Source organism: Molothrus ater, chromosome 14 (genome assembly GCF_012460135.2).
Source record: "Molothrus ater isolate BHLD 08-10-18 breed brown headed cowbird chromosome 14, BPBGC_Mater_1.1, whole genome shotgun sequence".
NCBI lineage: Eukaryota > Metazoa > Chordata > Aves > Passeriformes > Icteridae > Molothrus > Molothrus ater.
The window spans coordinates 13141101-13164330 of NC_050491.2; the positions used below are offsets into that span (position 1 = coordinate 13141101).

At 42.4% G+C, this 23230-nt stretch overlaps 1 protein-coding gene across 4 annotated transcripts in view; it reads left to right on the plus strand.

Annotated features, from left to right (window-relative positions):
* Positions 1-2687: 2687 nt before the first annotated feature.
* LOC118698619 (integrator complex subunit 6-like) overlaps positions 2688-23230 on the plus strand; it is a 40031-nt gene continuing 19488 nt past the window's right edge. For all 4 annotated transcript variants that reach the window (XR_004981922.2, XR_004981923.2, XM_036402064.2 and 1 more), the window contains exons 1-6: positions 2688-2907; positions 2991-3068; positions 20938-21087; positions 21519-21608; positions 21924-22107; positions 22909-23037. Coding sequence is in view for 2 of the 4 variants with exons in the window: in XM_036402064.2 (XP_036257957.1) it covers positions 2797-2907; positions 2991-3068; positions 20938-21087; positions 21519-21608; positions 21924-22107; positions 22909-23037 (742 nt within the window). In the remaining 2 variants the exon portion in view is untranslated. The remainder of the gene's footprint in view (positions 2908-2990; positions 3069-20937; positions 21088-21518; positions 21609-21923; positions 22108-22908; positions 23038-23230) is intronic.

A 23230-nucleotide genomic window follows, 5' to 3' on the forward strand; every position in this document is an offset into this window, starting at 1 on the left:
CTTGAACTATTGCAGCTGAAGAAATGTAGTAGATGAGTGTATTTTCAATTAAAAACCAAGAAAAGTTTAAACTTTATGGAGATGATAAATGTCCACTGCCAGAAAGTCAGCACTGCAAAAACAAACTGTATGGAGGAGGAGTAAAAGCCACTTTAGCTATATTCATGCATGTTAGCAACCATGGTGTCTGTAATTTCAGGAACAAAAAGTGTCGCATTAAACTAAATAAATGTCTTGCATTGTGTCTAGAAGATTGCTAGACTTTAACTCTTGTGGTGTCCAGCTGGAGCAGGATCCAAAAACAAGATCCTCAAGAGAGAAAGAGGGAGAGTATGTGAACCTTGCCTGCTGCTGCCCTTGGAAAGGTCAGCCTGTGAACTGGGAAACAAGAGTTTCATCTTGACCTTTAAATACTATGTTTGGATAGGAAAGAAGTAGCTTTTAGCTATCTGGTGGTCTGGAATTATAAAAAAAATGGTGAGGATATGAACTTGTAATTGTTTAGCATTTCATACAGCCAGTCAGGGAGGCTGCAGGACATGGGCATTGGGCTGGCAGCTGGAATTGGCTGAGGTCAGCTGGAGGCAGAAGGAGTCTCTGACCTCATCTGGCTGACATGAGAGCAATGCATAGGTGGCCTCATCGTGTTCCCTGTGCCAGGACCTGGCGGTGTTAGGTGGCATCTTCTACCAATCCTTCAGTTTCCATTCAGGCCTTTGCAAATCCATTCCTGTCCAGGAGTTATCTTTCCAGGCTAACATGCAGCAGTACAAAAATACAGTATCTGCATTTTTATCTTATCTATAGAGATTCAAATCCCATTTGATTCAGTCTGGCTCCATTCATCTGCACTAATGACTTGCGTAAAAATATTTCTCTGTTTATCCCTCCTAGCCTTTCTGCTATGATTGTTAAAATTCAGAAACCTTAATTGCAGATACACATGCACAACTTATGGAGGGCCTGGATAATGGAATGGAGTCTCCACGTTTGTCAGGATTCTTTTTCAACTATTTAACTTACCTACTTTTGGTTCAATAGAATTAATTAATGAGATAATGTGATTTGAAAAATGCCTGCAGAGGTTTTTTAGAAGACAAACGTCTTTCTAAAGACAATATGGAGATGTGGCAGGTCCTGTGTGCAGGTGTTGGGCTTTTTCTGGTGACAAAAGGGATGAGTACATGCCTGAATCAAATTAGCTTACATCTCTGATTATTCTGAGCAAAATGGGCAATGGTATCTTTACCAACATTTGTATTTTGTAATGCTTTGTAATGGGGCATTAGAATTCACCTGTGATGCTGTGCAACAACAGTATTGTCCAAGTGCTTCACAAAAATGGAGTGAGAACTGAAACTGATTCTGCTTGCTGTTGAAATGAATGGCAAAAAAATATATGGAAAAAGCCTTGAATTTAAAAGCACTGGAAAATATTATCAGTTTCTTTATTATTTCAAAGTAAGATACTTGCTGGCAGTGCTTTTTTGTGTGTTTTGGATTTGCTCCTAGAAGAAAACAAGCATTCATGAGTGCACATAGTGCTAAATACTTCCTCAGCCTCCTTCCCCTTATCTGGTTGCTGTTGGTAGTGGCTGCCAGGCCCGTTGGAGCAGGACACCTTGAAGAGGAGGCTCAGGGAGGACTTTATTTCTCTCCAAAATTACCTGAAAGAAGGCTGTAGCCAGGTGCAAGCTGGGCTCTTCTCCCAGGCAACCAGCGGCAGGACAAGGGGACATGGCCTTGAGCTGTATGGGGAGGTTTGGGTTGGGTTGGACATTAGGAGGAATTTCTTGACAGAAAGGGTGATTAGAACAGGCAGCCCAGGGGAGGTGGTGGAGTCACCATCTCTGGAGGTGTTTAAGGGAAAACTCAATGGGGCACTCGGTGCCATGGCCTGGCTGACAAAGTGTTGGGCCATCAGTTGGACTCAGAGATCTCAGAGAGACTTTCCAGGCCAATTGAGTCTGTGATCCCTCCTTTCAGACAATACTTTTTTTTTATTTTTCTGAGTGGTAGGAAATATTGTAGGGTTTATGTATTTTCAGTTTTGCCACAATTAGTTTGTTGCCATACTGTATTGATTCAGGTACACTGAGGTGCCCTGTCAGCGTGTGATAGCCAGAAACAGGCACTGCCTGTGGGAGATGTTACCTGACCCGGGAAAGGATCGCATGTGGGGATTGGGGATTCAGTGCTTAAGTGAAACCTCTGGAGAGCAGAAACGGGGCCGATTATGTCACCGGGTGAGCTCTGAGAGGCTTCGCTCGGCTCCCCGGGACCAGCACACAGCTCCTGCATACTCCTCAGCCAAGGAGGGCTGCGCGGGCCGAGGTGAGGCGGCGGCGAGGAGGTGCGAGGCGACAGCGCGGTGACTCAGCCGCGGGTACCGAGAGGTACCGGGGGCACACAGCGAGACCGGGACCGTGAGGGGCCAGCCCACGAGGGGCCGGGCGGGGCGGCCCCTGGAGCGCGGGGCGGGGGACCCCGCAGAGGGGCGGGGCGGGCGCTGTGTGTGTGTGACAGGTGCGGCGCGCGCGCGCCCGCCGCCACCCCGCTTCCCCCCTTCCCTCCCTCCCCCGCCCCGCGCGCGCGCGCGCGCCGCCATGAATATGCAAATGTAGGTATAATTGCCAGCCAATGGCGTGCGCGCTGGTCACATGGTGCTGGTGGAGGCTCAGGGAAGAGAAGTTGAGTCCGGGCGAGCTCGGGCAGCGCCGCCAGAGCCGAGCGAGCCGCGGGCGAGCGCCGCGCCTCCTCCGCAGGGAGCCCGCCGGCCGGGGCTCTGCCTGGACCATGCCGATCCTCCTCTTCCTCATAGACACGTCCGCCTCCATGAACCAGCGGGCGTACCTGGGCACCAGCTACCTGGACATCGCCAAGGGCGCCGTGGAGATCTTCATGAAGGTGAGTGCGCGGCGCCGGGGGAGCCGCCGCCCCCCTCGCCCCCTTCGCCCCGCTCACGCCGCTTCTCTCCGCTCTCTCCGCAGCTGCGGGCCCGGGACCCCGCCAGCCGCGGCGACAGGTACATGCTGGTTACATTCGACGAGCCGCCCTACTGCATTAAGGTAATGACCCCCCCGGCCGCCTCGGCCTCGCGGCGGGGCCGCCCTTGGCGCGGCGCGGCCCCGTCCGGCCCGGCGGCGGCAGCAGCAGCCTGTGAAGATGGCGGACATTTTGCTTTTGTATGGAGGAGAGAGGCTGAGGGCGCTGCTGAGATGGAGGAGGGGGGGGGAGGAGACGGGCGGGCCGTGATTCACCGCCCCGGCGCAACGAGGGGCGGCCGCGCTCCGCCCCCCGCGGGGCGGTGGCTCCGGCGAGGCCATCACCGCGCTCGGGCCCCGCGCAGCCCCGAGCCCCCCGGGACACGCGGGCAGGGTGGGGCGGGCCGGGCCCGAGCCCGGCGGGCAGGCCGGGGTCAGTTACCCCTCAGGGCCGCGGGGCAGCGCGGAGGCCCGGCCCTGGCGCGGCTGTGGGTGTGGGACAGCACCCGCGGCTGTTTCCGCCTCTGCGATTGAAGGAGCCTCAGTGTCGGGGTTGTGTGTCCCCCTGCCCCGCTCCTCCCGCCCCGTTCATCCTGCTGAGCACGGTAGCCTGCACCGGTTCCGTGGAAGGGGCTCGCAGCCGCCACTCTGTGCAGGATTGTGGTGCGCTGGATGTGGAGCCATCGAATCACCAAGGTTGGAAGACACCTTTAAGATCAAGTCCAGCCATCAACCCCGTTCTGCTACTGTAATTCCTAAACCACTAAATCACATCATCCAGTGCCAGCCTCTTAAACACGGCCAGGTACAGGGACTCTGCCACCTCCCTAAGCAGCCTGACCTCCTGAATTCTGAAAATTTCCTTTCTAATATTTGATCTGAATTTCCTCTGTCCCAGCTTAAGGCCATTTTCTCTGGTCCTTGCTGCCGGCACAACAGAAGAGACCAGCCCCTATCTCACTGCAGCCTCCTGTAAAGGAGTTGTAGAGAATGATGAGGTTTGCCCTAAGCCTCCTTGAGAGTAAACAAGTCTGCCTGGCTGGCTCCTCTTGTCCCTGTTGTCTCATTCCTTGAGTTTGAGGCAAGTACAGCCATGCCGTTCTCCACTGCACCACGAGGTTTAGGCAGAAGTAAAAAAATAAATAATGGTGCTGCACCCCTTATGCTGAAGGCTGCAACTTGCTGATGGAAACATCCTAACTGAAAACGCTTAGGTAAAGTGTGTCACAGAAAGCATTGCTGTGGGAGTTTTAGAATCCTCCTGAATAGTCCTGGATTAGGACTGTATTTGCTCAGAGTAATACACTACTTACAGTAACTGTTGACCCATGCTATGAACACCAAAGAAGTTCACGTACAAATACATTGTTGGTCATCCTAGAGAAAAAAGGAAAATACTCTATAGATCTCCCAGCTAGAACTTCTTGAGATGTTTAAGAAGTAAGCAGGCTCACTGGTGCTGTGTGAGCTTATTCACATCTTTGATAATGAGGAAATGTAATTATCATGAGCTATGAATCTTGGCTCCTTTCATCAGTAATAAATTTACACAGCTTTCTGAAGTGACAAGTCACAGAGTAAGTATTTATTGTTTGGTATTGCACCTTTCATTTTCCCAGAAGAAGGTGTGGAAGTAATTTCTGTGAATTGAAATCATCCTTGATTTACAGAAAGTTACTGTCAAAAAACCTCCATCTGCCTTTGAGAGATGTTTTTTAGACACAGTGCATACACCATTTTCCCAGTCCGTGTTTGTGCCTGGATGCAAAGCCTAAGTCTTTGTTATGCCAGTGTTAACTGGATTTCTTTTGTCCTAGATTTCTTCTAGTTTTGTGTCAAATATTTCACAAGTGTATCTTATGTTTGAGGAATGAACTCGCTCCCTGCAGTGTCAGCAAGCATACTGTGATTGAATAAAAAAACGACTTTGCTGCTGGAGGTCTGTGTGGTAATGCTACAGGTTATTACCACGTCTGTACTCAGATTTGCTGAGGAAGATCCTTGTGTTTAATAAGCATCTGTGTACATTCTGATGGGCTAATGAGCATCTGACTGTTGACAGTTTTAGTAAATAGTAATTGAAATAAATGGGGCTGTGATACCCATCATAGCATTCAGTCATATTTAATATACATTAAATAGCCGAGGGAAAGGAAAAGAACTGTGGTGCTTGTAACTTGCTAATGTTTCTTCTTAGAAATTTTTATTTCTGCCTTTAGCACACTGGTTTCTTAATTGGACCTTAAACAATCTTAAAATATTTTTTCAAAAAATTAGTAACTTTTCTAGGAACAGGCTGCAAATTCAATAAATATCTGATTATAGTAATTATGATCACAAGTGCAGCTCAACTATTGCGTAAAGACTTCATGGAATAATGAGTGTTACTGGGCTGTCATCACGTCTGTTCCTTGAGCAGAGAAAGCCTCACAGCAGTGATGACTCCCTGTTTGGAGACTTGTTCTCAAGACCTGCTCTGGTATTTATGATGTTCCCTCCGTTGCGTTTTTTAACAATCGCAGTTGTTCCAGGAAAACTTCCTGGTCCAGGCCAGATTCTCTATGTCTTACAGAACATGCCTGTAAAAGATATAAAATCTGGTTTCTTTACTAATGCTGCTGCAGTTAAACACTTATTTCTCTTGATTTAGAGAAGGTAAAAACAAACCTGACAAGTGAATGCATTTTGCAGGCTTGCTTTCCAAGTATGTGCAGCAGTGGCTGCTTTATCCTCTTGTTTTCTTGATGATTTATACTAATTAAATTAGATAGTCTCTCAGATAGTTTACCAGTGAAGCACTTGAGGGAAATAATATGGTGGTGGAGTTGAGACCACCAAGAAGGCAGAGGAATTACAGGAACTTGAGCTTTGGAGCAGGGGTAGCTGAAATACGTGCCTTGGGTTGGTTTGTTTCAGAATTTGTCTGTCTGTAGCATTAAAGTATTTCAAACCAACAGCACCGGTTCACTTTTGATGGACAAGAATATATCAAGAAAGTATTATGCATATGTGTTCCATTGTGCTAATGGAAGAATCATGCTATTGCACAAATGATTTGCCAAAATCTGTGAAAGTAAGGTGGTGTTTTTGAAACTGTCTTTAGTATAGATGGTTTGAAATTATTTACAGGACCTGTTGATTCTGTTTGGCTGCTTGTAGCTCTCTGTGCCATTTTTTAAACATGGAATTATTTATACTGTCAGTTTGCAGTGGGGCTCTGCAAAGAGCTGTGATTAGAAGTGTCTAAAGAGGAGTCAGGATGTTGTCCTGGGAAGGTGGGGACAGGAAGATGGGGATGGCAGGAATCTCAGCCCCACTCTGGCAGCAGATGCCTCTGGAACCTCGTCAGCTGTTTGGCTCCTATTTGTTATATAATGTATAGGGGGTGATTTGTGACAGCAATTACAGTGCAACCATTTATAGCTCTTACTTTGTTTCCAAAATACTCTACAGAAAGAGACAAATATTTAATATTTTAAAAGCATATTATGAAATGTATTAACCTTGTAATTGTCAAGTGATGTGATCCTGTATAGGTCAGTGGAAAAATGCCTGTACATTCTGTTGGATGTTGGGTCAAACTCCCATTTCATGAACTAGGAGGTTAAATTAGTATGTTACTTCATGAAGTAAGAATGTTCAGCCTAATGTTTTTAGTGTATTTTTTAGATTGAAATTGTGATAGGGTGCTATCTAGTGAGTCTGTCTTAGTGAGTGCCATGTTAACATGGAAGTGAGCCAGTCTGTTCTGGTATTTGGGTATCTGATTTTGGGTGTTTGGCATGCATGGGAAGGAAATAAGATGTACAGTAAAGCACCTTTGTGAAAGGTGTCTATTATTATTAAAACACTAGTGTTTAAATTTAGTTATGGAAGGAATTTACTTCCAGTGTGTATCCAGTTGGGCAAGAAAAAGGGGTTCAAGAGCAACCTTGCTGCCTGGCAGGGTATTTGATGTTCCTGGCCTTCTGGCTAAGAGAAGTGCATTGTCCTATTCAGGGAACACAGTTCCTGATGTGTCCTTGTTGTGAGGACTTTGTGTCCATGGATTGCTGGAGCCCGGATATTGCTCCATCCCAGCCCTGTTGTGTCCTGGTGCTGCAGCACCTCCAAGCCTTGTGTGCCAGCCCCACCCTTCTCACCCTTCCTGCACAACGTGGCTGATCTGGAATGCCTGGGCAGGAGGGTGGCAGCGTGCCAGGCATGGCAGTGGCAGCTCTGCACAGCACTGCCTCAGCTCCCAGGGCACATGGGGCAGGGGCCTGTCCTGAGCTCTTGGGGATGACCCTTATGGGCTTTTTTCATATATTTACCCAGTTGATTGATTTTCTTTTTGAAATCACATAAATTTCAGCATCCTCTGTCAAATATAGATGCATTTCTGTACATAAGCACATGCTGTGGTATAAGTGGGCAGAATCTTAAACCCTTTTTTTTGTGTGAAGTAATGGTGCTAGAGTAAAAGTATGGAGAAAAGAGAACAGTCTTCTCACCTACCCTTTTCCCTGCAAGCTTTTCTTATTTTCCAGTGATGATGTTTCAGCAAGATCTATCTAGATTTGTCTGAAAATGGAGCTCATGCCAAAATCTTAGCCCAGAGAGTTTTTGAAAAGGAAAGCAAGGCTTAACTCTTCATTTATTTTTTTCCATTCTTGATTTTTGTGAAACCTCGCATCCTGCAGTTTGTGGTTTTCTTGTGGATTTGGGCTGTAACTGGCGAGTTCAGGCCCAGACCAAAAACACAATGGTGGCCTTATGTGAAGTTATTGATTAACTGGACTGCCCTGTTCCCTTGTGACTGATATCTGGCTGCTGGCAGTGATATGGCTTTTCCTCAGGGCTCAAGGAATATTATTTATTATCTGGTCACAGAAATATGACTTCTGTTTTATGTTCTTCTGAGACTCTATCGTCTGACCTTCTTAAATGATATGGTCACAAGTCAGAGGACTGAGAGAACATAAGTTATATTCTGAAATACATATTTTCCTCCTTCTGTTGTGTTATACTGAATTCAAGAGTCAGCTGTGGCTGCACTGCAGAAATAGTCTCCATGAATTTGAGTGCAGAAATATGTATGTAGCTGTCTAAGAAGTAGCTCAAATTACTTTATACAGTGTATGTGAAACACTGCACTGTTTGAGATGTGCAAACTGGGGCTGATGGATAGGATGTCTTCCAGTTCCACTGCTGTTCCCTGCTAGCCTGAACATATGTTTCAGTGCTAAAGAGCTCCCTTGTGGAAACAGCTCTTCATGATGGACTCTGAGCAACCTCTTCTTTTTTCCCCTGAAATTCTGGAGTTGGATGGGGATATTTTAGAGGCTGGAGCAGGAATTTGTAGAGGCTTTTTAAACATTTGTCAAAGAGTACTTATTGTATGTAAATAACCTGCTCATTTATGATATTGAAATAGTGCTTCAAAACTGGGAGTTCATAAGGTCACACTTGAGGAGACTAACTTTGCTGTCTTTTATTTCAGTGGCACAGAAGCTTCTGCAAGCATTTTTAAATTTTGCTTTCATGGAGAACCTGTGCTGCTGCAGAATGGAACCGATTACCACTCACTCTGCACAGGGCAGAGGCAAATGAATAAGCTGTGCTGCTGAAAGAGAGATGTGAGATCTGTTTGTCTGTTTCTGGAAGAAATTAGATCAGAGCTCCTGACTCTGAGCTGCAGGGAGAAAGAGGAACCCAGCCATGAAGCCTGTTGGGTTTGAGGCAAAGATCTGCAGGAATGCTGCCTGAGGTGGTAGGAAATTGGTGTGTTTTTCCACTTTTGTGAAGGAGGAAAACCTGAGGGATACCTAGTAAGCTTAACTGTAGCAGATCCACAGAATAAGCCTAAGTTGATTAAGGTTTTGCAGGAACATTTAGACACTGAAAATCATTGGGTTTTATGTGTAAAAGATCTGACTTTTGGCAGGCATGAGTTCTTGGTGGCCTGTGCTGTGGAAGGAGTGGTGTGAGCAGCTGGGAATACACTTGGACGTTTACAAGCTGGCACTGGGGTGTGCAGGCAGAATTTTTGGTGCAAGGCAGATAGCAGCTGCAGGGGCAGGAGGGAGGCTGCTATCTGAGAGGTGAAAAAGGGAAGGAGAGCTGAGCTCAGTGGGAGAGGCCTATCTTTGTCTCCAGATATGCTGTTAATGAGGCACACACTTAGTGAACCCACTAGCCAGCCGTTGTTGGAAAGGGGGAAAAAAGGTGCTGAATGTGGGCCTGGGGGACTGGATGAAGGGTCAGCAGCACACACAGTGTCTGTTCCTGATAACTAATTCAGGAGACTGTTCTGTACTTGTTCAATGCAGAGAGATAACCATTCCTGTTCTACCACTACACACTTTTTGGGTCAGTTACAGCAGTATTTTTATTTCTGAGCACCAACATCTTCCATTGCCTGGGAAGTACTGCACACACCTCTCCTCCATGTCTTCCACTGTGCTTGTTTGAGGCTTTGTTATGAAATTTGTGTGTTTTCTGAAGGCTGTCTTTGAGCAGAAATGACTGGCAAGTTAAAGCCAGCAATTTCTTTTCCTCTGTTAAACACAATGACTTAAGGAAGAGAAACAGAAGTCAGTTGTTTAAGGAACACTCATGCAGATAGGATTGTCTATTTTTTTTTGAGGGCAAAACAAAATCAACTTAATACTGTTTGAGAATAACCACCAAACAGTTTTTACACACTTCTTTCAATTTAACTGCTTTATCACTTAAATCTGACCAAAGAATGTGTACAAAAAAGTTCATTTTTTTAAAATTAGGCATCTATTCTGAAATTGGATAAGTAAGGCCATAGGCAGAAGGTTCTTGTTGGTACAGGTGGTAGGTTTGTATTTTACATACTGCAGTGTATGTGTCTCAGAATCTGAAAACATCTAAAAATGTATTTTACTAAAATCTTTGGAATCATCAGTTGGCATCCCTGCAGCAAGAAAGGAAGTATTGTAGTCTCTTTTAGCTTATAAAGGTATCAAATTGATTCCTATAGAGAGTGTCCTTTAAAAAGCACGTTCCCATTCCTGAGAAACATCATACTGGGTAGTGTAAAACATGTTAAAATGCTTTTAAAGATGCATAAGCATGCTGCTTTACTTCTTTGTGTCCTGGTTGGGAGTTGTAGTAAGCAACTTCTTCCAGGAATTGGTGTAATGAGGCCAGAACATTATAATGAGGAATTTTGTGAAAAGTAATGTACCTTTTGCTTTAAAAAAAAACCCCAAAGCAGTAGTAATCAGGGTGATTCATTCTTCTAAAAGGGGTAGTTTTGTGCCTTCTGAAATTGAGGTATTTTGTAAAAAATCAAATTCATGCAAGAACTTAAAGGTGACGGTTAAATTTTTGAAAGGAATTGATTTAAATGGAAGGACAGTTCAGAAATTAACTTCTTGATAGGTATGAGGGACTGAACTCTGCTTAGCTGTCCTTTTTATTACTATAATTTTGAAGTAGTCAAATGCTGGAACTTGTGCTTTCACCTGCTGCCTGTCTTCACAGAAGGACAAGTGTGTGTTGCTGGGTTAATTCTTAATGAAAATATTTTAACTGGTTCTGCTCCTACAGGAATCTGCAAAGTAAAAGCTTGCTTTTTTCATGTGAGGTGGGTTTCTGCTTTGTACTGTGCAATAGATGAGATGCCAGAAGCCTTGAATGGAAACCCTCATCTGTTGTTCATAGCCACTATAGCAGTTTATATTTTCTTTTTTTTATTTGGTTCTTTATTTGGGCTTGGACACATCAAAGATGTAAGCCCTTAAGACTACAGGATAAACTAGACAAAAGTAGATAGGTTTGCATTAAGAGGCTTTACTCATCCTCAGTGCAAAGGTCACTTTTATTTTAAAAATAGAAGCTTAAAATGTGGAATCAAACACTTGAGTTGGATCTCCCGAGTTATATTTTTGTAGGGAGGGGTTCTGTAAGGAGGAAGGTGCTTTGTGTGAAGTTGGTGGTTCCTGGCACATGGAATCTTTGTGGTCTGCCTCTACCCCTTTTGTGCTGTTATTATTTCAGTTTCACTTAGAAGTTGAAAAAAGACATTTTTGAAAGATGTCTTTTTTTGTTGGTGTATATATATGTAAAAAGGCCTGGGCATTTCACCCTGGCTGTGTGGTGTGGCTAAAAATATGCACAGAACACGTGTGATACCTTGAAAATGGGCATTCATTCTTTTTGAACTTGATGAGAGCTGATGTAGTATTTGATTGGCTCTCATTTTAACAGTGGAAAAAGGTAATTCAGATTGCAGGCACTTCTACCTTGTTCAGCCTTGCATATTTTATAACAGCTTGCCAGGAGGAACTAGGATTTGCAGCAGTGGTGCAACAATGATGTTTTGAGCTTGCTGTGATCTAGAAAAGATGTATCTTAGTGCTGTCTCCTACAATGTTCTCATACCTCAGGCACGTTCTGTACCGTGTGCCCTGTGCTCGGGAGCTGAGTGCTTTTGGGGGGAGCAGTGCAACTCCAAGGGCCCTGGCAGAAGGTTCCAGATGGCTTCAGCCTTACTGATTCTCTTCACTGTCTGTGTTTTGAATGCCTATATCCTTGATTTTATTTAATAACATAGACTAACAAAAAAACCCCAAAAACCAAAAAAACTCACCACCAAAAAACCCCACCAGAAATAAAAAAAACCCAAACAATGTAAAGAGCAGCTGGTGCCGTTCTGAATTTTAAATGCAGATTGTTACTTAAATAATTCACTCTTGTAGATTGAGTCTTGGAATTTCTTCTTCTTTCTTAAACTTTATTCTTACAGTGCACCTCGTAATAATGGAACTCTTATGCTTTTACACCCCCAAAAGATATAGCAGGCAATAATTGAAAGGAATTTTTTTGCGTTGTATTTTTTCTGGCTAATTTCAGAATACTTAAAAAACACATAGCAATCAATTTCAGCTGTAAGCAGCATGAGTATGTTTAAGGTTCGAGGTTTTAAGAATGTACCAAGAGATTCATTCTTGTAAAGAGACTGTTATTGTGCAGATCAGACTCTGTAGTTGCCCATAGACTTGTATTGATCTGTATATTCACTCCGCAGAGCATTAAAAAAACAAACTTTATTTTGGTGTAAGAACTGAGATTGACAAGGATCTCTGAAACTTGAACTGCTTTTTGTCAGATAGGTAAACAAGTCTTGTTTTGTTTTAAAATAGCTGCTATTATTATTATTATTATTATTATTATTATTATTATTATTATTATTATTATTATTATTATTATTATTATTATTATTATTATTATTATTATTTTCTGTCCCACCCAGTTATGATTCTTTCCATGTGTATCAATGCCAATTTCAGCATAAGCAGCACTAGATTTATTGAATGTTATTCTAGGCTAAAAAAACAAACAGTTGAGAATGCCTTAATTTTACTTTTTAAAGATAAGGCAGTTGTTGGTTTGTCTGTCTTCTCACAGATGCTTTTAAAATCTTAAATGTGTGAAATAGTGTTTGGAAAAGTAAGGATCTTGATAAGATGGATGTTGTGGAGCAATTAATTGGACAGAAAACAAAGATCTACAGTGTGATTAAGCTGGTGTTGCTATGCTCTGCTTCTAAGTGAGTATAATGCATTAGCACTGGTCTTCATAGCTTGTTAATGGTTCAGCCAGTGAGTTTTGATTAAAAAAAAAAAAAGTTAAGCTCTGCTTTGTGGGAGAATGTGCATCTGTTGAGGCAGAACACTTGGTGCCTGTAGCTGCTGCCAGGGCTCCGGTGGCTCTCCCAGGCTGGGATGTGGTGGGATGGGAGGGCTGGATCTGGACCATGTGCCCTGCCCTGCCTGGGGAGCTTTCTCTAATCAGAAGAGCTTCGGCTCAGGTAGTTACTTTTGGTCCAGGTGACTCTTGCATTGAAAAGAAATCCAGCCTTGCCATGATCTGAAATAAAAATCTAACCAATAATAATGCTCCCAAGGCCATCAGTGTATTTTTGGCTGTATAAGAATGAAGTTATTTGCTAGGCTGGCTAGTGGATATTTCCATGAGTATATGGATTTAATGGTCGTCTAAAGTATTTATTTTCCTCAGCACTGCCTTGAACAGCATTTCACACATGAATTGAGGAAAGCTGGTGATTAGATGACTCCTAGATCCTTGAGTTTTGAAGTAAATTTGTAGTACCTGTAGCACTTTGGTGTGCTGCTCTAGTTCTGTGATGTGCTTTTGGAAGGAAGGAGGAAGGAATGTGGCATTTTGCAAAATAAATATGAAACATATTGTGTTGTTTCAGTCCTGGGCTGTAAAGCTAGAGTATCATCAGTAATGCTTTTCCACTTGGTTTCCAAAAACGTGCAGTGAGGGATCCCTTGTGTTGCTAGCAGCTACTCTGTAACCTCTTAGCTATTGCCATTGTTCCTTGTGGCTTCTCCAGCCATGCTGAGTGTAGGAAGGGACCAGGAGAAGGACAGAGCTGGGGCTGATTGGTATTGAAAGCACATTTGATAGGCTGAAAGAGCAGCAGGCACTGTGAGAAGCTGAAAATCTTTGATTGAAACCTCCACATTTCTGCAGTTGCCCTCTCTACAGTGTTTGGATAAGATGCACCTATAATGGTATTTCTGAAATGACTGCTATGCTGCTGAACAGGAGCATGGAGCCTCTTGTTATGCTTACTGTGCTAAGCCTGCAGACTGTGTGATTACTTCTGTGTTCCCTCCATTAAGCTGTTGTGTGAAATGTAGCTTGTTCTGGTTCAGCTCTGTACTGAAATATCCTGGCTTCTGGAGAATTCCTCAGAAATAGGTGCTTTTTTAACTGGATAGTGTTTTTCTATTTAAATAAGAATGCTTTTTGGAACAGGGTGATCCCACGATCTCTTTGGTATTTATACTTTCCTTTCTTCATGTGTTTCCTTTTTTCCTTGTACAAGAAAAAGTGCAGTGAGAGTAACTGTCAAAATACATGAAATACTGATGACCAAAAAGCTAAATCCAGAGATAGATTGAAGCAGGAGCAGCAGGTAATAAATAAAAACGTAGTGTAGGCTTTTTTCTTTCTGCTTGGCATTGATTATTATCCCTTGGTTCCAAGCAGTTTCCAGCTTTGAGTGTTCATACAGCTTCTGCATTTGGCATTCTTATAGCAGGTGCTGCTTCTCTCTAAATGCTGATATTAACAAAAGGCCCCAGTACTTGTTTCATAACTGGAGCTTAAGAACCTCTCTGCTTGTGTTTTGCAGGGGTGTTGTGCCTTAAGATTATCTGAGTTGTTTGTAACACAAACATCTTGAATTCTTCTTGAAGGAAAAGTGTTTCTATGTCTTATTTAATGGTGAAGTCATCTTGAAAGGACAGGGAATTGCATGATGTAGTTTGACTGAGCTTTCTTTGGGTTGGGTTTTTTTATTTTAAGGTTTCATGGAGAAATACTTTTTTCTATACAAGATGAAATAGTTTTCTGTGTAGCTGACTGCCTGTAATAAAAGCTGGCACTTAGATGCTGTGCTAGAATGTAGTTAACATTCACTAATGTGCTTTAGAAAACCAACTGGTTCGATCTGTCTCTAGAAATTATTCAGTCTGATGGGTGCAGGTACAGGAGAGTTCAGCTTAGAAATGTGCAATTGCAGGGGATCTCCTGGGCATCTCACTTCACACTGTAGCCCTTCCTTGGAGTGCAAGGCCTGGATTGCTTTGAGGGGAGGTGAAACTGGAGGGTGCTCCCCAGGCACTGAGGGGTGTCCAGGAGGGGCTGCAGTGGCTGTTGTGTCCCAAGGGACAGCTGCAGGTGCCTGACACCTTCCCTGCACGGTTTCCAGCTGTGCAGGGAAAAATAGTGTGGGTGAGGGCAGGAGAGATTCTGTGTTATCAAAGTACATAGTGTGACCCAGAGAAAAAGGAAGAATTGTGGTGCCTGGAGGTGGATGGAGATAGAGGGGTCTGCAAACTGGCAGCTTTCTGCTAAAAATCTGGTGTCAGACTGTATCAGATGTGTGGGATCAAAGGAATCTCTACTTCAGTGTCTTCTTTTTTTAAGATGTGTTTTTTTTTCTAAAGATGTTTTAAAGTAGTTTATGCTTCTCTGGTCTCTTGGAGATGTTTTATGTATATTAAACTTTTGTGATATTTTATTTGACTGGAATTTACGTGCTTTTAAAAAAACTCAATTTTCAGAAAGTCCCCACTGGATTTCAAGAAGGACTTTTGATGGATGGTTTTCAGTTTGAGTGTCCTAAAAAAGCAGCAGAAATAACTTTACAGGAAGAAACAATTAACTTACTATTCACAATACTTAGCCCTAATACTCTGACCTGGTGCTCACTAGCTGTGATGTGAGGAGGACCAAGTGATGCTTCTGTAGATTCTTCACTGTACTTGACTGCTCTGTGGGGTTATTGAGGTAGTAATTTAAACCTGTGAATTGATTACCTGCTCAAATACTCCTCAGATGAGAACTGAGGAGGGTCTTTGTTAGGCAGGTCTCAGAGCAGCCAGCAGTGAGTCCTGCAGCTCCCTGTGCTCAGCACTGCCCCAGTGATGAGCTCAGTTCACACTGTGTGCCAGTGCAGATTTCAGATACCAGAGGTGGGTGCTGTGCTGCTCTCTGTGCCAAGAACAAAAAAAGAATTGATCTTGGGAGTCTCTTTGCTACAGGCTGTTCAGTGCTTTGCAGTGACAGGACTGGTGTGCTGCACAGAACAAACTAGAGAGTGGTAGTGCTGAAATGAGAAGAGTTCTGCAGCCAAAGGTACAGAAAACCTGAGAGCTCTGTTGCCTCAAAAATGGCATTCATAAGTATTTGGAGGGGAGTCAGTGTCTGTAAGTGTCTCTTAGAGCTGTTTTTCTGCCCCATTTGCACAGAGAAACGTTTGTGAGTATGAAATTAGTAGGTGATTAGTAGGTCATATGATTTTGAATTATTTTAGGAAAATGAAAAATGTTAAATAAAAATGTATTTGGTGTTCATAGTGTAGTCAGTGGCTTTCTTCTCCTGTGTGCTAATTTTAGCCAGCAAATCTTCGAACACCAAATCAAACACATGGGGGTAGCATGGGCATTGGCTGCTCTGTAGTGACAAGCAGCCTTACCCTGTCCTTCATGAGCAGGGGACACAGGTACCAGCACCTGTCCCTCTCCCTGTTTGTGCCAGAACTGGGGTGGCCAAGACAGTCTTGGCTTGCTAAAACTCCTCTGCCAAAGTTGTCAATGCTCAGGCAGGGAATCTCAAGACTACAGAGGAAGTTATTCCCTCCTGCAGCACGCACTGAGCAGTGCTGGGGCTGGGTTCAGGAGATTTTAAAGAGATGAAGATACTTGGGCGTTTGGGACGCAGCCCCCTGAATTGTAGGGTGTCCAAAAGCATAATTGACTTCTGTACAAAAGAAATATCTGCTTGACTTTGGCTCAGACATGAGCAGGTCTGAGTTGTGGTCATGTGTACAGTCACCAGTGAACAAAAAGGTAATTTTAAAATGAATCATTCTGGTGATTTGGGAGGCAAAATGCTCTGCTGGTTTTACTGTCTTCCTGTGGTACTTGGAAATTCCATAACAGGAGTGGTTTCAGATTTCAGCAGCTGGATTTTTTTTCTTACCTTATTTTTTCCAAATGATTGCCACTGACAAGCTAGGATGCCCCAGGCATGTTGTCTTAAGGTAGTCTGTTTTCCTAAGATGGGTGCATTTAATAATAGCTTGAATCTTTGAGAAACTTAAATACTTCAAACAAGTTGTAATATCTGAAATGCAGTTGTTCTTTCTAGGGCAACATTAGCAGAACTCTTAAAAATCTGTATGTTTGACTAACTATTGAGTATGTACTGTAACACAGGCTGTTGTGATTGGCATGCAGGATTGCAAATTGTCTTATTGGAAGATTATTTTTAGTAATGTTGCAGTGTTTGAATTAGATCTGAAAGCAATCCAGTGAACAATAAACTGTGCAGTTCTGTATTATGGCATTGCTTATTAGAAGCTCTGAAGATGAAGACTTGCAGCCTCCAAAGCACTGTGTCCCTGGATTTCCTGAAGCTGGTGAAACTGGGAAATGCTTTGGACCTGGAATTCTTGTGCTCTAATGCCCAGCCTTTGGCTCTGCCCCTTTTTTTACAAGCTGACAAAACTGTGCCAAGAAATAGTTGGAAAGAATAAAAGAAAAAAAGCACAGCACCAATCAAAGCCAGAACAAACCAACAATGAACCAGTAAAGAACTACAGTAAGACCAGTAAACCTGACAGATAAGCCAGTGTAGCTGAGATTTCAAGATCTGTGTTAAATGTATTCAAAACTTGGTACTGTTTTACTTGTACATCAGTATTACCCCTTTTATGTGATAAAGGTGGAGTGATTTGTTTTGTTTTTTTTTTTTTTTTCACTCCTGCGACAGCATTTTTATAAGATTTTCTTTCTTTCTCTTGCAACTAAAATCTTCTGTTTCTCCTAAGTCTTTAAAGTCTTTTTAAGCTACTGACCCTGGCCAAGATTTTCTTTTGCTGCTGAACTCTGTTCTTTTGATGTTCAGTTAGTCCTGATTCTGCTTGGTCTAAATAAGGCCTCCTTTTCCTCACTGGATTTTTCACCTTGGTGTTTGAATTCTCGTTAATCTGGGCCTTTCTCCTGCCGAAATAAGCTGTTTTGACCTTACCTGCTTCTTGAAGCAGCTGAAATACTTCTGTAGCTGTGTGGTGAAATATAGAGCAGGGCACGGATTTGTCTGAAAACTAAGTTAGCAGAGAAAAATGTTACTTTTTAAGTATGTTATTTCTTGTCAGCATGATTTGCTTGCCAAGGCCGAGGCCAGGAGCTGGAGGGTGGTGTGATGCTTCCAAATCTCTGGGTGGTTTGTAGGATGGTATCCAGAGCTTGCAGAAGGCCAAATGACAGTGCATTTTTGTCTGTTATTGGCATAAGCAAAGAGGGTGAGATTTTTGATTTTAGTACTTGTTTTTTCCTAGCTATCTTTGAAAGTCTTCTGGTATGTGTTTAGAGTCTAAAATTATTTGTTCATGTAAATTATCAAAGGAAAGGCCAGTAATATACTGGCAAGGTAAAGGCTGCTCAGATTGCTATTAATAAATTCTGGGCATAAAAGTGACTGAGTCGGAATGTAATAGTGAAGAAGCAAATACTCTCACTGCTCAAATTGGTTCATAAACAACTGAAATAACTAATATTCAGTTCTGACTTCTTAGTTACTGACCTGTAGAGGATTTGTAGTTTTGTGGAATATGTTTGTGTTTGCTCCTTTAAGGTTGTGGGGTTTTGGTTGGGGTTTTTTTGGTCATCAGTGTTTATCCTGGCAAGTAAAGCCAGTGAGTTTTTTGTAAGCAATGTTAGTGGCAGTATTTTCAATTTAGGAAGGATTATTATTTATTCACTTCAACGTGAACTCATTGTGCACCTGCTCGGTGTGGGGTGCTTGACTCTGTTTTGCCCTAAGAATGTTCCTACTGTATATATGGAAAGGAGAATATACAGACTCTTTGGGGCTGGAGTTTCTGTCCCTGAAATATGTGTTTCATTGTATACATTGGCTTGGGTCTTTCTGGAGAAAAACATTTTACAGAAGTAGACTTTCTTGTCATTGATTTGAGTGGTTTTTGATTCAAGAATCTTTTTTTTGATGATAAGGTAGAGAATGGAGTACATTAACTAATCAGACAGTTAGAGCTGGATATGGAAATCTTGCATTTGCTGCTCTTGTTCTCATTATGAGAAGTTCCATTTTACTCTTCCATTTTACTCTGTTTATTTCAAAGGTACAGTTCTTGGCTTTATCTTTAAAGATCCTGTGAGAGCTGTAAGATGAAAAACAGTTTCCTTGGACAGCCAACCATTGGTGATCAGCTGCTCCTTGTACCTTCAGCTTCCCTACTTCTGCCTGGGGAAATGGTACATGTTTTATTTTGCAGGCAGTTGACCACACTGCAGCAAGATCAAACAGAGAGCTGGAAGCTGAGCAAACATTTTCACAATGGGAAAATAGCAGAATCTCCAAATACCAGTGAAGAAGACTCTTACTGTTTATTTTATAAAGAATACTCTTAAATTCATTGGAGTTCAAATCAAGAAATGTAGACTGGGAATAATGTTTCTTTTGTAAATGTTTTGTTCCCCCCTGTGCTTTAGTGACAACATAAGGCAAATGGTCTTTGCTGGAAAAAACTTTGTGAACTCCAGCCTGGCTGTTCCCAGGAACATTGATGGACTCACTGATGGGTGTTTTTGCCAGACAAAAGGGAACAGTCTCACCTGCATTTATGGATCTGTAGAATTCAGACAAAACAATTTTGGTAACTGTTCACTTAAAATTGTTTAAGAGAAGCTTTTTTACGATAAGACAAATAATCTTGTTGAGATTTGGTGCTGTTTCACTCTGAAAAAGTACCATTAACTAAGTCACTTTTACTCCAAAACAGTGACTCTCTGCTTGCATTTCATTTTTGCCTTGAGCTGACCACAGGTGTGGGAGGTTGCTGTGGCTCTGCTGATGAGATGCTGTATTTTAAGCTGTGGTTGTGTGTGAGTGGTGGTGTTTTATTGAGAATTACCTGGTTCTTTTGAGCTTCCAGGGCAGTTTAATCATAAAGCTGAACCAGTTTTGGTGAAAGTCTGTTCTTTCTTTGTCCCATTGCAAAGTTTTCTCACTTGTATCCCTTGCATTAATCTCAAGCTTGAAGAACTGGTTAAGGGAGCTAAACTTGACCAAAATGCTTTTGTTGTATCATCTTATGATAATTCTCCATTCTGAAAAGAAATCCACCCGGCTTAGGATTGTCAACTCAACAGAAGTGTTGATCATCACAAGTCCTTTCTGCTCAATTCTTCTATCTTTTACAGAACATGTCTATCCCAAGACCATTCAGAGAGCTCTCAGTGTGTACTAAAGGTTGGCACTGGGCTAGAGCAGCTTAAAAAAGCCCAGGAAGATCCTGTCCTGGTGTTCTTGCACAACTTGGCACAGGCAGCGGGTGCTGCTGAGCCAGGGCACGGGGAGGAGAGCCTGCTTCACCTGGAGGATGTGTTGCTCAGAGGTTGTCCCAGCAGCAGGCAGGCTGTCTGAAATGATCTCTCCATGTCTGCAGAGCTGGGATTCCTGGTGGAGCACAGGGAGTGTCTCTGGTGCCAGATGAGAGAGCCTGGGTGAAGAGCTGCTGGCTTGCTGCAGGAGTGGCTTGGAGAGTATGCTGTAATAGCAAGGCTGAGAGTTACAGGAATATCCAGGACTTTCAGGCTTTTAGCTGAGGCCTCTTTAAATCCTGTACCAATTCCTTGTGAGCTGGTCTTCTCTAAAATAGCTTTCCAACTGTGCAGCAAACCACTTTTAAGGGAAGGGTATGTGAATCACACCTGTTGGGCCTGCTTACCAGAGGGTCCAGAGTGCTTGGCTGGTGATCCACCCTCATCACTTGCTCTTCCTTTGATCCCTAGGCTTTGTCAGCAATAACTTTTTTAAAGACCTCCAAAATTTTAAGCTGTTACCCTGAGACACTAAACAGTGATTTGATTCTTAATAGGGTGTTTGCAGCCACTCCTTTCTTTTCTTCCAGACTTAATTTATGGAAGAAAGGACAAAAAGGAAATGAGTAAATGCCAAAGGAGGCAGTGACATTATGGTGCTTTTATCTTGGTTTTACCTTTGCTGTTACTTTGGCAGCTGCATTTCTGATTTCCAAACTTGGCAGTTTCTCCTAAAAAAGTACTTACATGCTAAATCCAAATACTTCTATTAACAGCATCATCTCTGCAGCAGTTTTCATGGTAATGCAAAGTTTTTCCAGTGCTTGGCAATGTGTGTGTTTCTTGAGTCTCCCATTGTAGGTGTAACCATGTTTCACATCAAGCTGTGCATACCTGGATTAGGTGTGTGCAGCATGTAAATGGTGCAGTGCATCCGTTAATCAGGAGTATAATTAATTTTTGTTGGGAAGAAAGATAAATGCCAACTTGCAGTTGATTGCAGTTTGCTGCTAGAATAACTAATAAGCTTTTTTTGTTTTATGTAACAGGCTGGATGGAAGGAAAACCACGCAACATTCATGAATGAACTGAAAAACCTTCAGGCTTCAGGACTAACAACCCTTGGTCAGGCACTCAGGTCATCGTTTGACTTGTTAAATCTCAATAGATTAGTGTCTGGAATAGACAACTATGGACAGGTAACAAATCTATCTATAGTCTTCTGTCTTTTATATTTCTATGTTTTTTTAAATTAGAGTTGGTGAGGGATTTTGGTGGTTCAAGTTCCTTTTTGCATTTAATGTTTTTTTTTTAACGTTGGATAGCTCTGTGTAAGAGCTTGAACTGGGAACTCATTTTTTCTTATTATGGCTACTGAAAAGACCCTGGAAAATGCTGGCATTTTTTTCCTTTCTGAAGTACAAAGAAGCAGGGTATAAATGCCCCAAATGTAGACACACAGGAGTAGCCCATCTTGTGTAGCTCTGGTGGTTCCACATCTATTTTAAAAATTACAGGATTATTTTGAAAGATCGCTTATCTTACTGTTTATTTTATAATGACAAAAATAACAAGCCTCTCATCCTGTGTGTTAAGATTGCTCTTAGCATTTTTGTGCTTTTGTCTGTAGGGAAGGAATCCATTCTTTTTGGAGCCATCTATTTTGATTACCATCACAGATGGAAACAAACTGACAAATACAGCTGGAGTCCAAGAGGAGGTAAACTTTCATTAAGTTCTTTCAAGTTATGATTGTGCAGGTTGGTGCTATGCTGAGATGAATATTAATCAGTTTTTTCCTGCTAATTGTACTTTTTCATAGCTGACTTGTTTTTATAGAGAATAGAAACCAGCTGTCCTGTCACTGCCCAGCCCCTAAATTCATAGTCTGTAAGGGTTTTGAGATGACAACTTCAGATAAATTAGTGGGTTGGAGAAAACTGGGTCTTCTACAGATAAATGAATTAATTTGGAGATGATGTTTTTAGCTGGTTTGTCAAATACTGGAAAATGTTCTTAAATGTTTTTTTACCAGCTTCATCTTCCGTTGAATTCTCCTTTGCCTGGAAGTGAACTAACCAAAGAACCTTTCCGCTGGGATCAAAGGCTGTTTGCTCTGGTGCTGCGGCTGCCAGGAGCTGCATCTGCTGAGCCAGAGCAGCTTGGGAGTGTGCCTACTGATGAATCTGCTATCACACAGATGTGTGAGGTCACAGGAGGTAACTGCATGCTTTTTTGCTTTGCTTCACATTTGGCATTTTTTTCCTTTAATTCACCTTCACCTCTGTTTTGTCTGTCTGAATGACTCTGTGTCCATGTGAATCCATGTGGTGCTTTCTTGGATTTCAGTAGCACAGGAGAACTTTAAAATAAAGCAATATTCATATTTCAGATCTAGATGTGAGAGCATTTTCTAAATGCAGTGGGAGGTTTTGGAAAATTTCTTTGGTTATTCTGGATGTTGGCTTTGCTCATCATGAGGGTTTTTAAATTTTTTTTTGTTATTTAAATGCTGAATTGAGCAGGACTGCTATTAGTGAGATGTTAATTCTGCTGCAGGGCTGATAAGCTAAATTTAATCTTAAAAAAATTAATTCTGGATCCTATTGCTTGATATGTTGATTAGATTTTTTTTTTAAATTGGTGCTTGGAGAAATTGTTGTGTGGGAGGAGGAGCTTTGGGTAGACAAAAGCAGATAGATTACATAGTCTTGGTGAAATCAGGCCTTCCTAAGGGCCTCTGTAAACTTGGCCTTGGTCCAGCCTGATGAAGCCTTAATGGCCTCTTTTTAGTAACAAAATCTCAGCAGGTTGTGGGGTTTTGGTGCTTTTTCTTGGTTGTATTGCATTTGCAAAGTACTTTGCCTTTTACATAAACTTGGACAAGGTTTGTTGCTGTTATTTTGGATAAAATTGAAAGCCTTGGCAGTGTGACTTAGCTAATAAAACATCTTCCTTAAGTAAGATTACTCAAAGTTTGCTTTTCTTCTGTTTCCCCATGTAATTTCTCTCTTGCATAGGTCGTTCATACTGCGTTCGGACACAAAGAATGTTGAATCAGTGTTTAGAATCTTTAGTTCAAAAAGTCCAAAGTGGAGTTGTTATTAACTTTGAGAAGTCAGGACCAGACCCAGCTCCTATTGGAGAAGGTACAGTGATTGTTGGTTCTTTTCTCTGTTCCTAATGTTTAAGACAAAATGTTTTGTTTGTGTGTAGATGTCCTTAAATGTCTTCCATGTCCTTCCTGCCAGCTTTTCCCTGTAGTGTACAGGATACACCTTTTACCAGTGTTACTTTGATCCTTGCTAAGTTAAATGATGCCATATGTCTGCACCTGCTTGT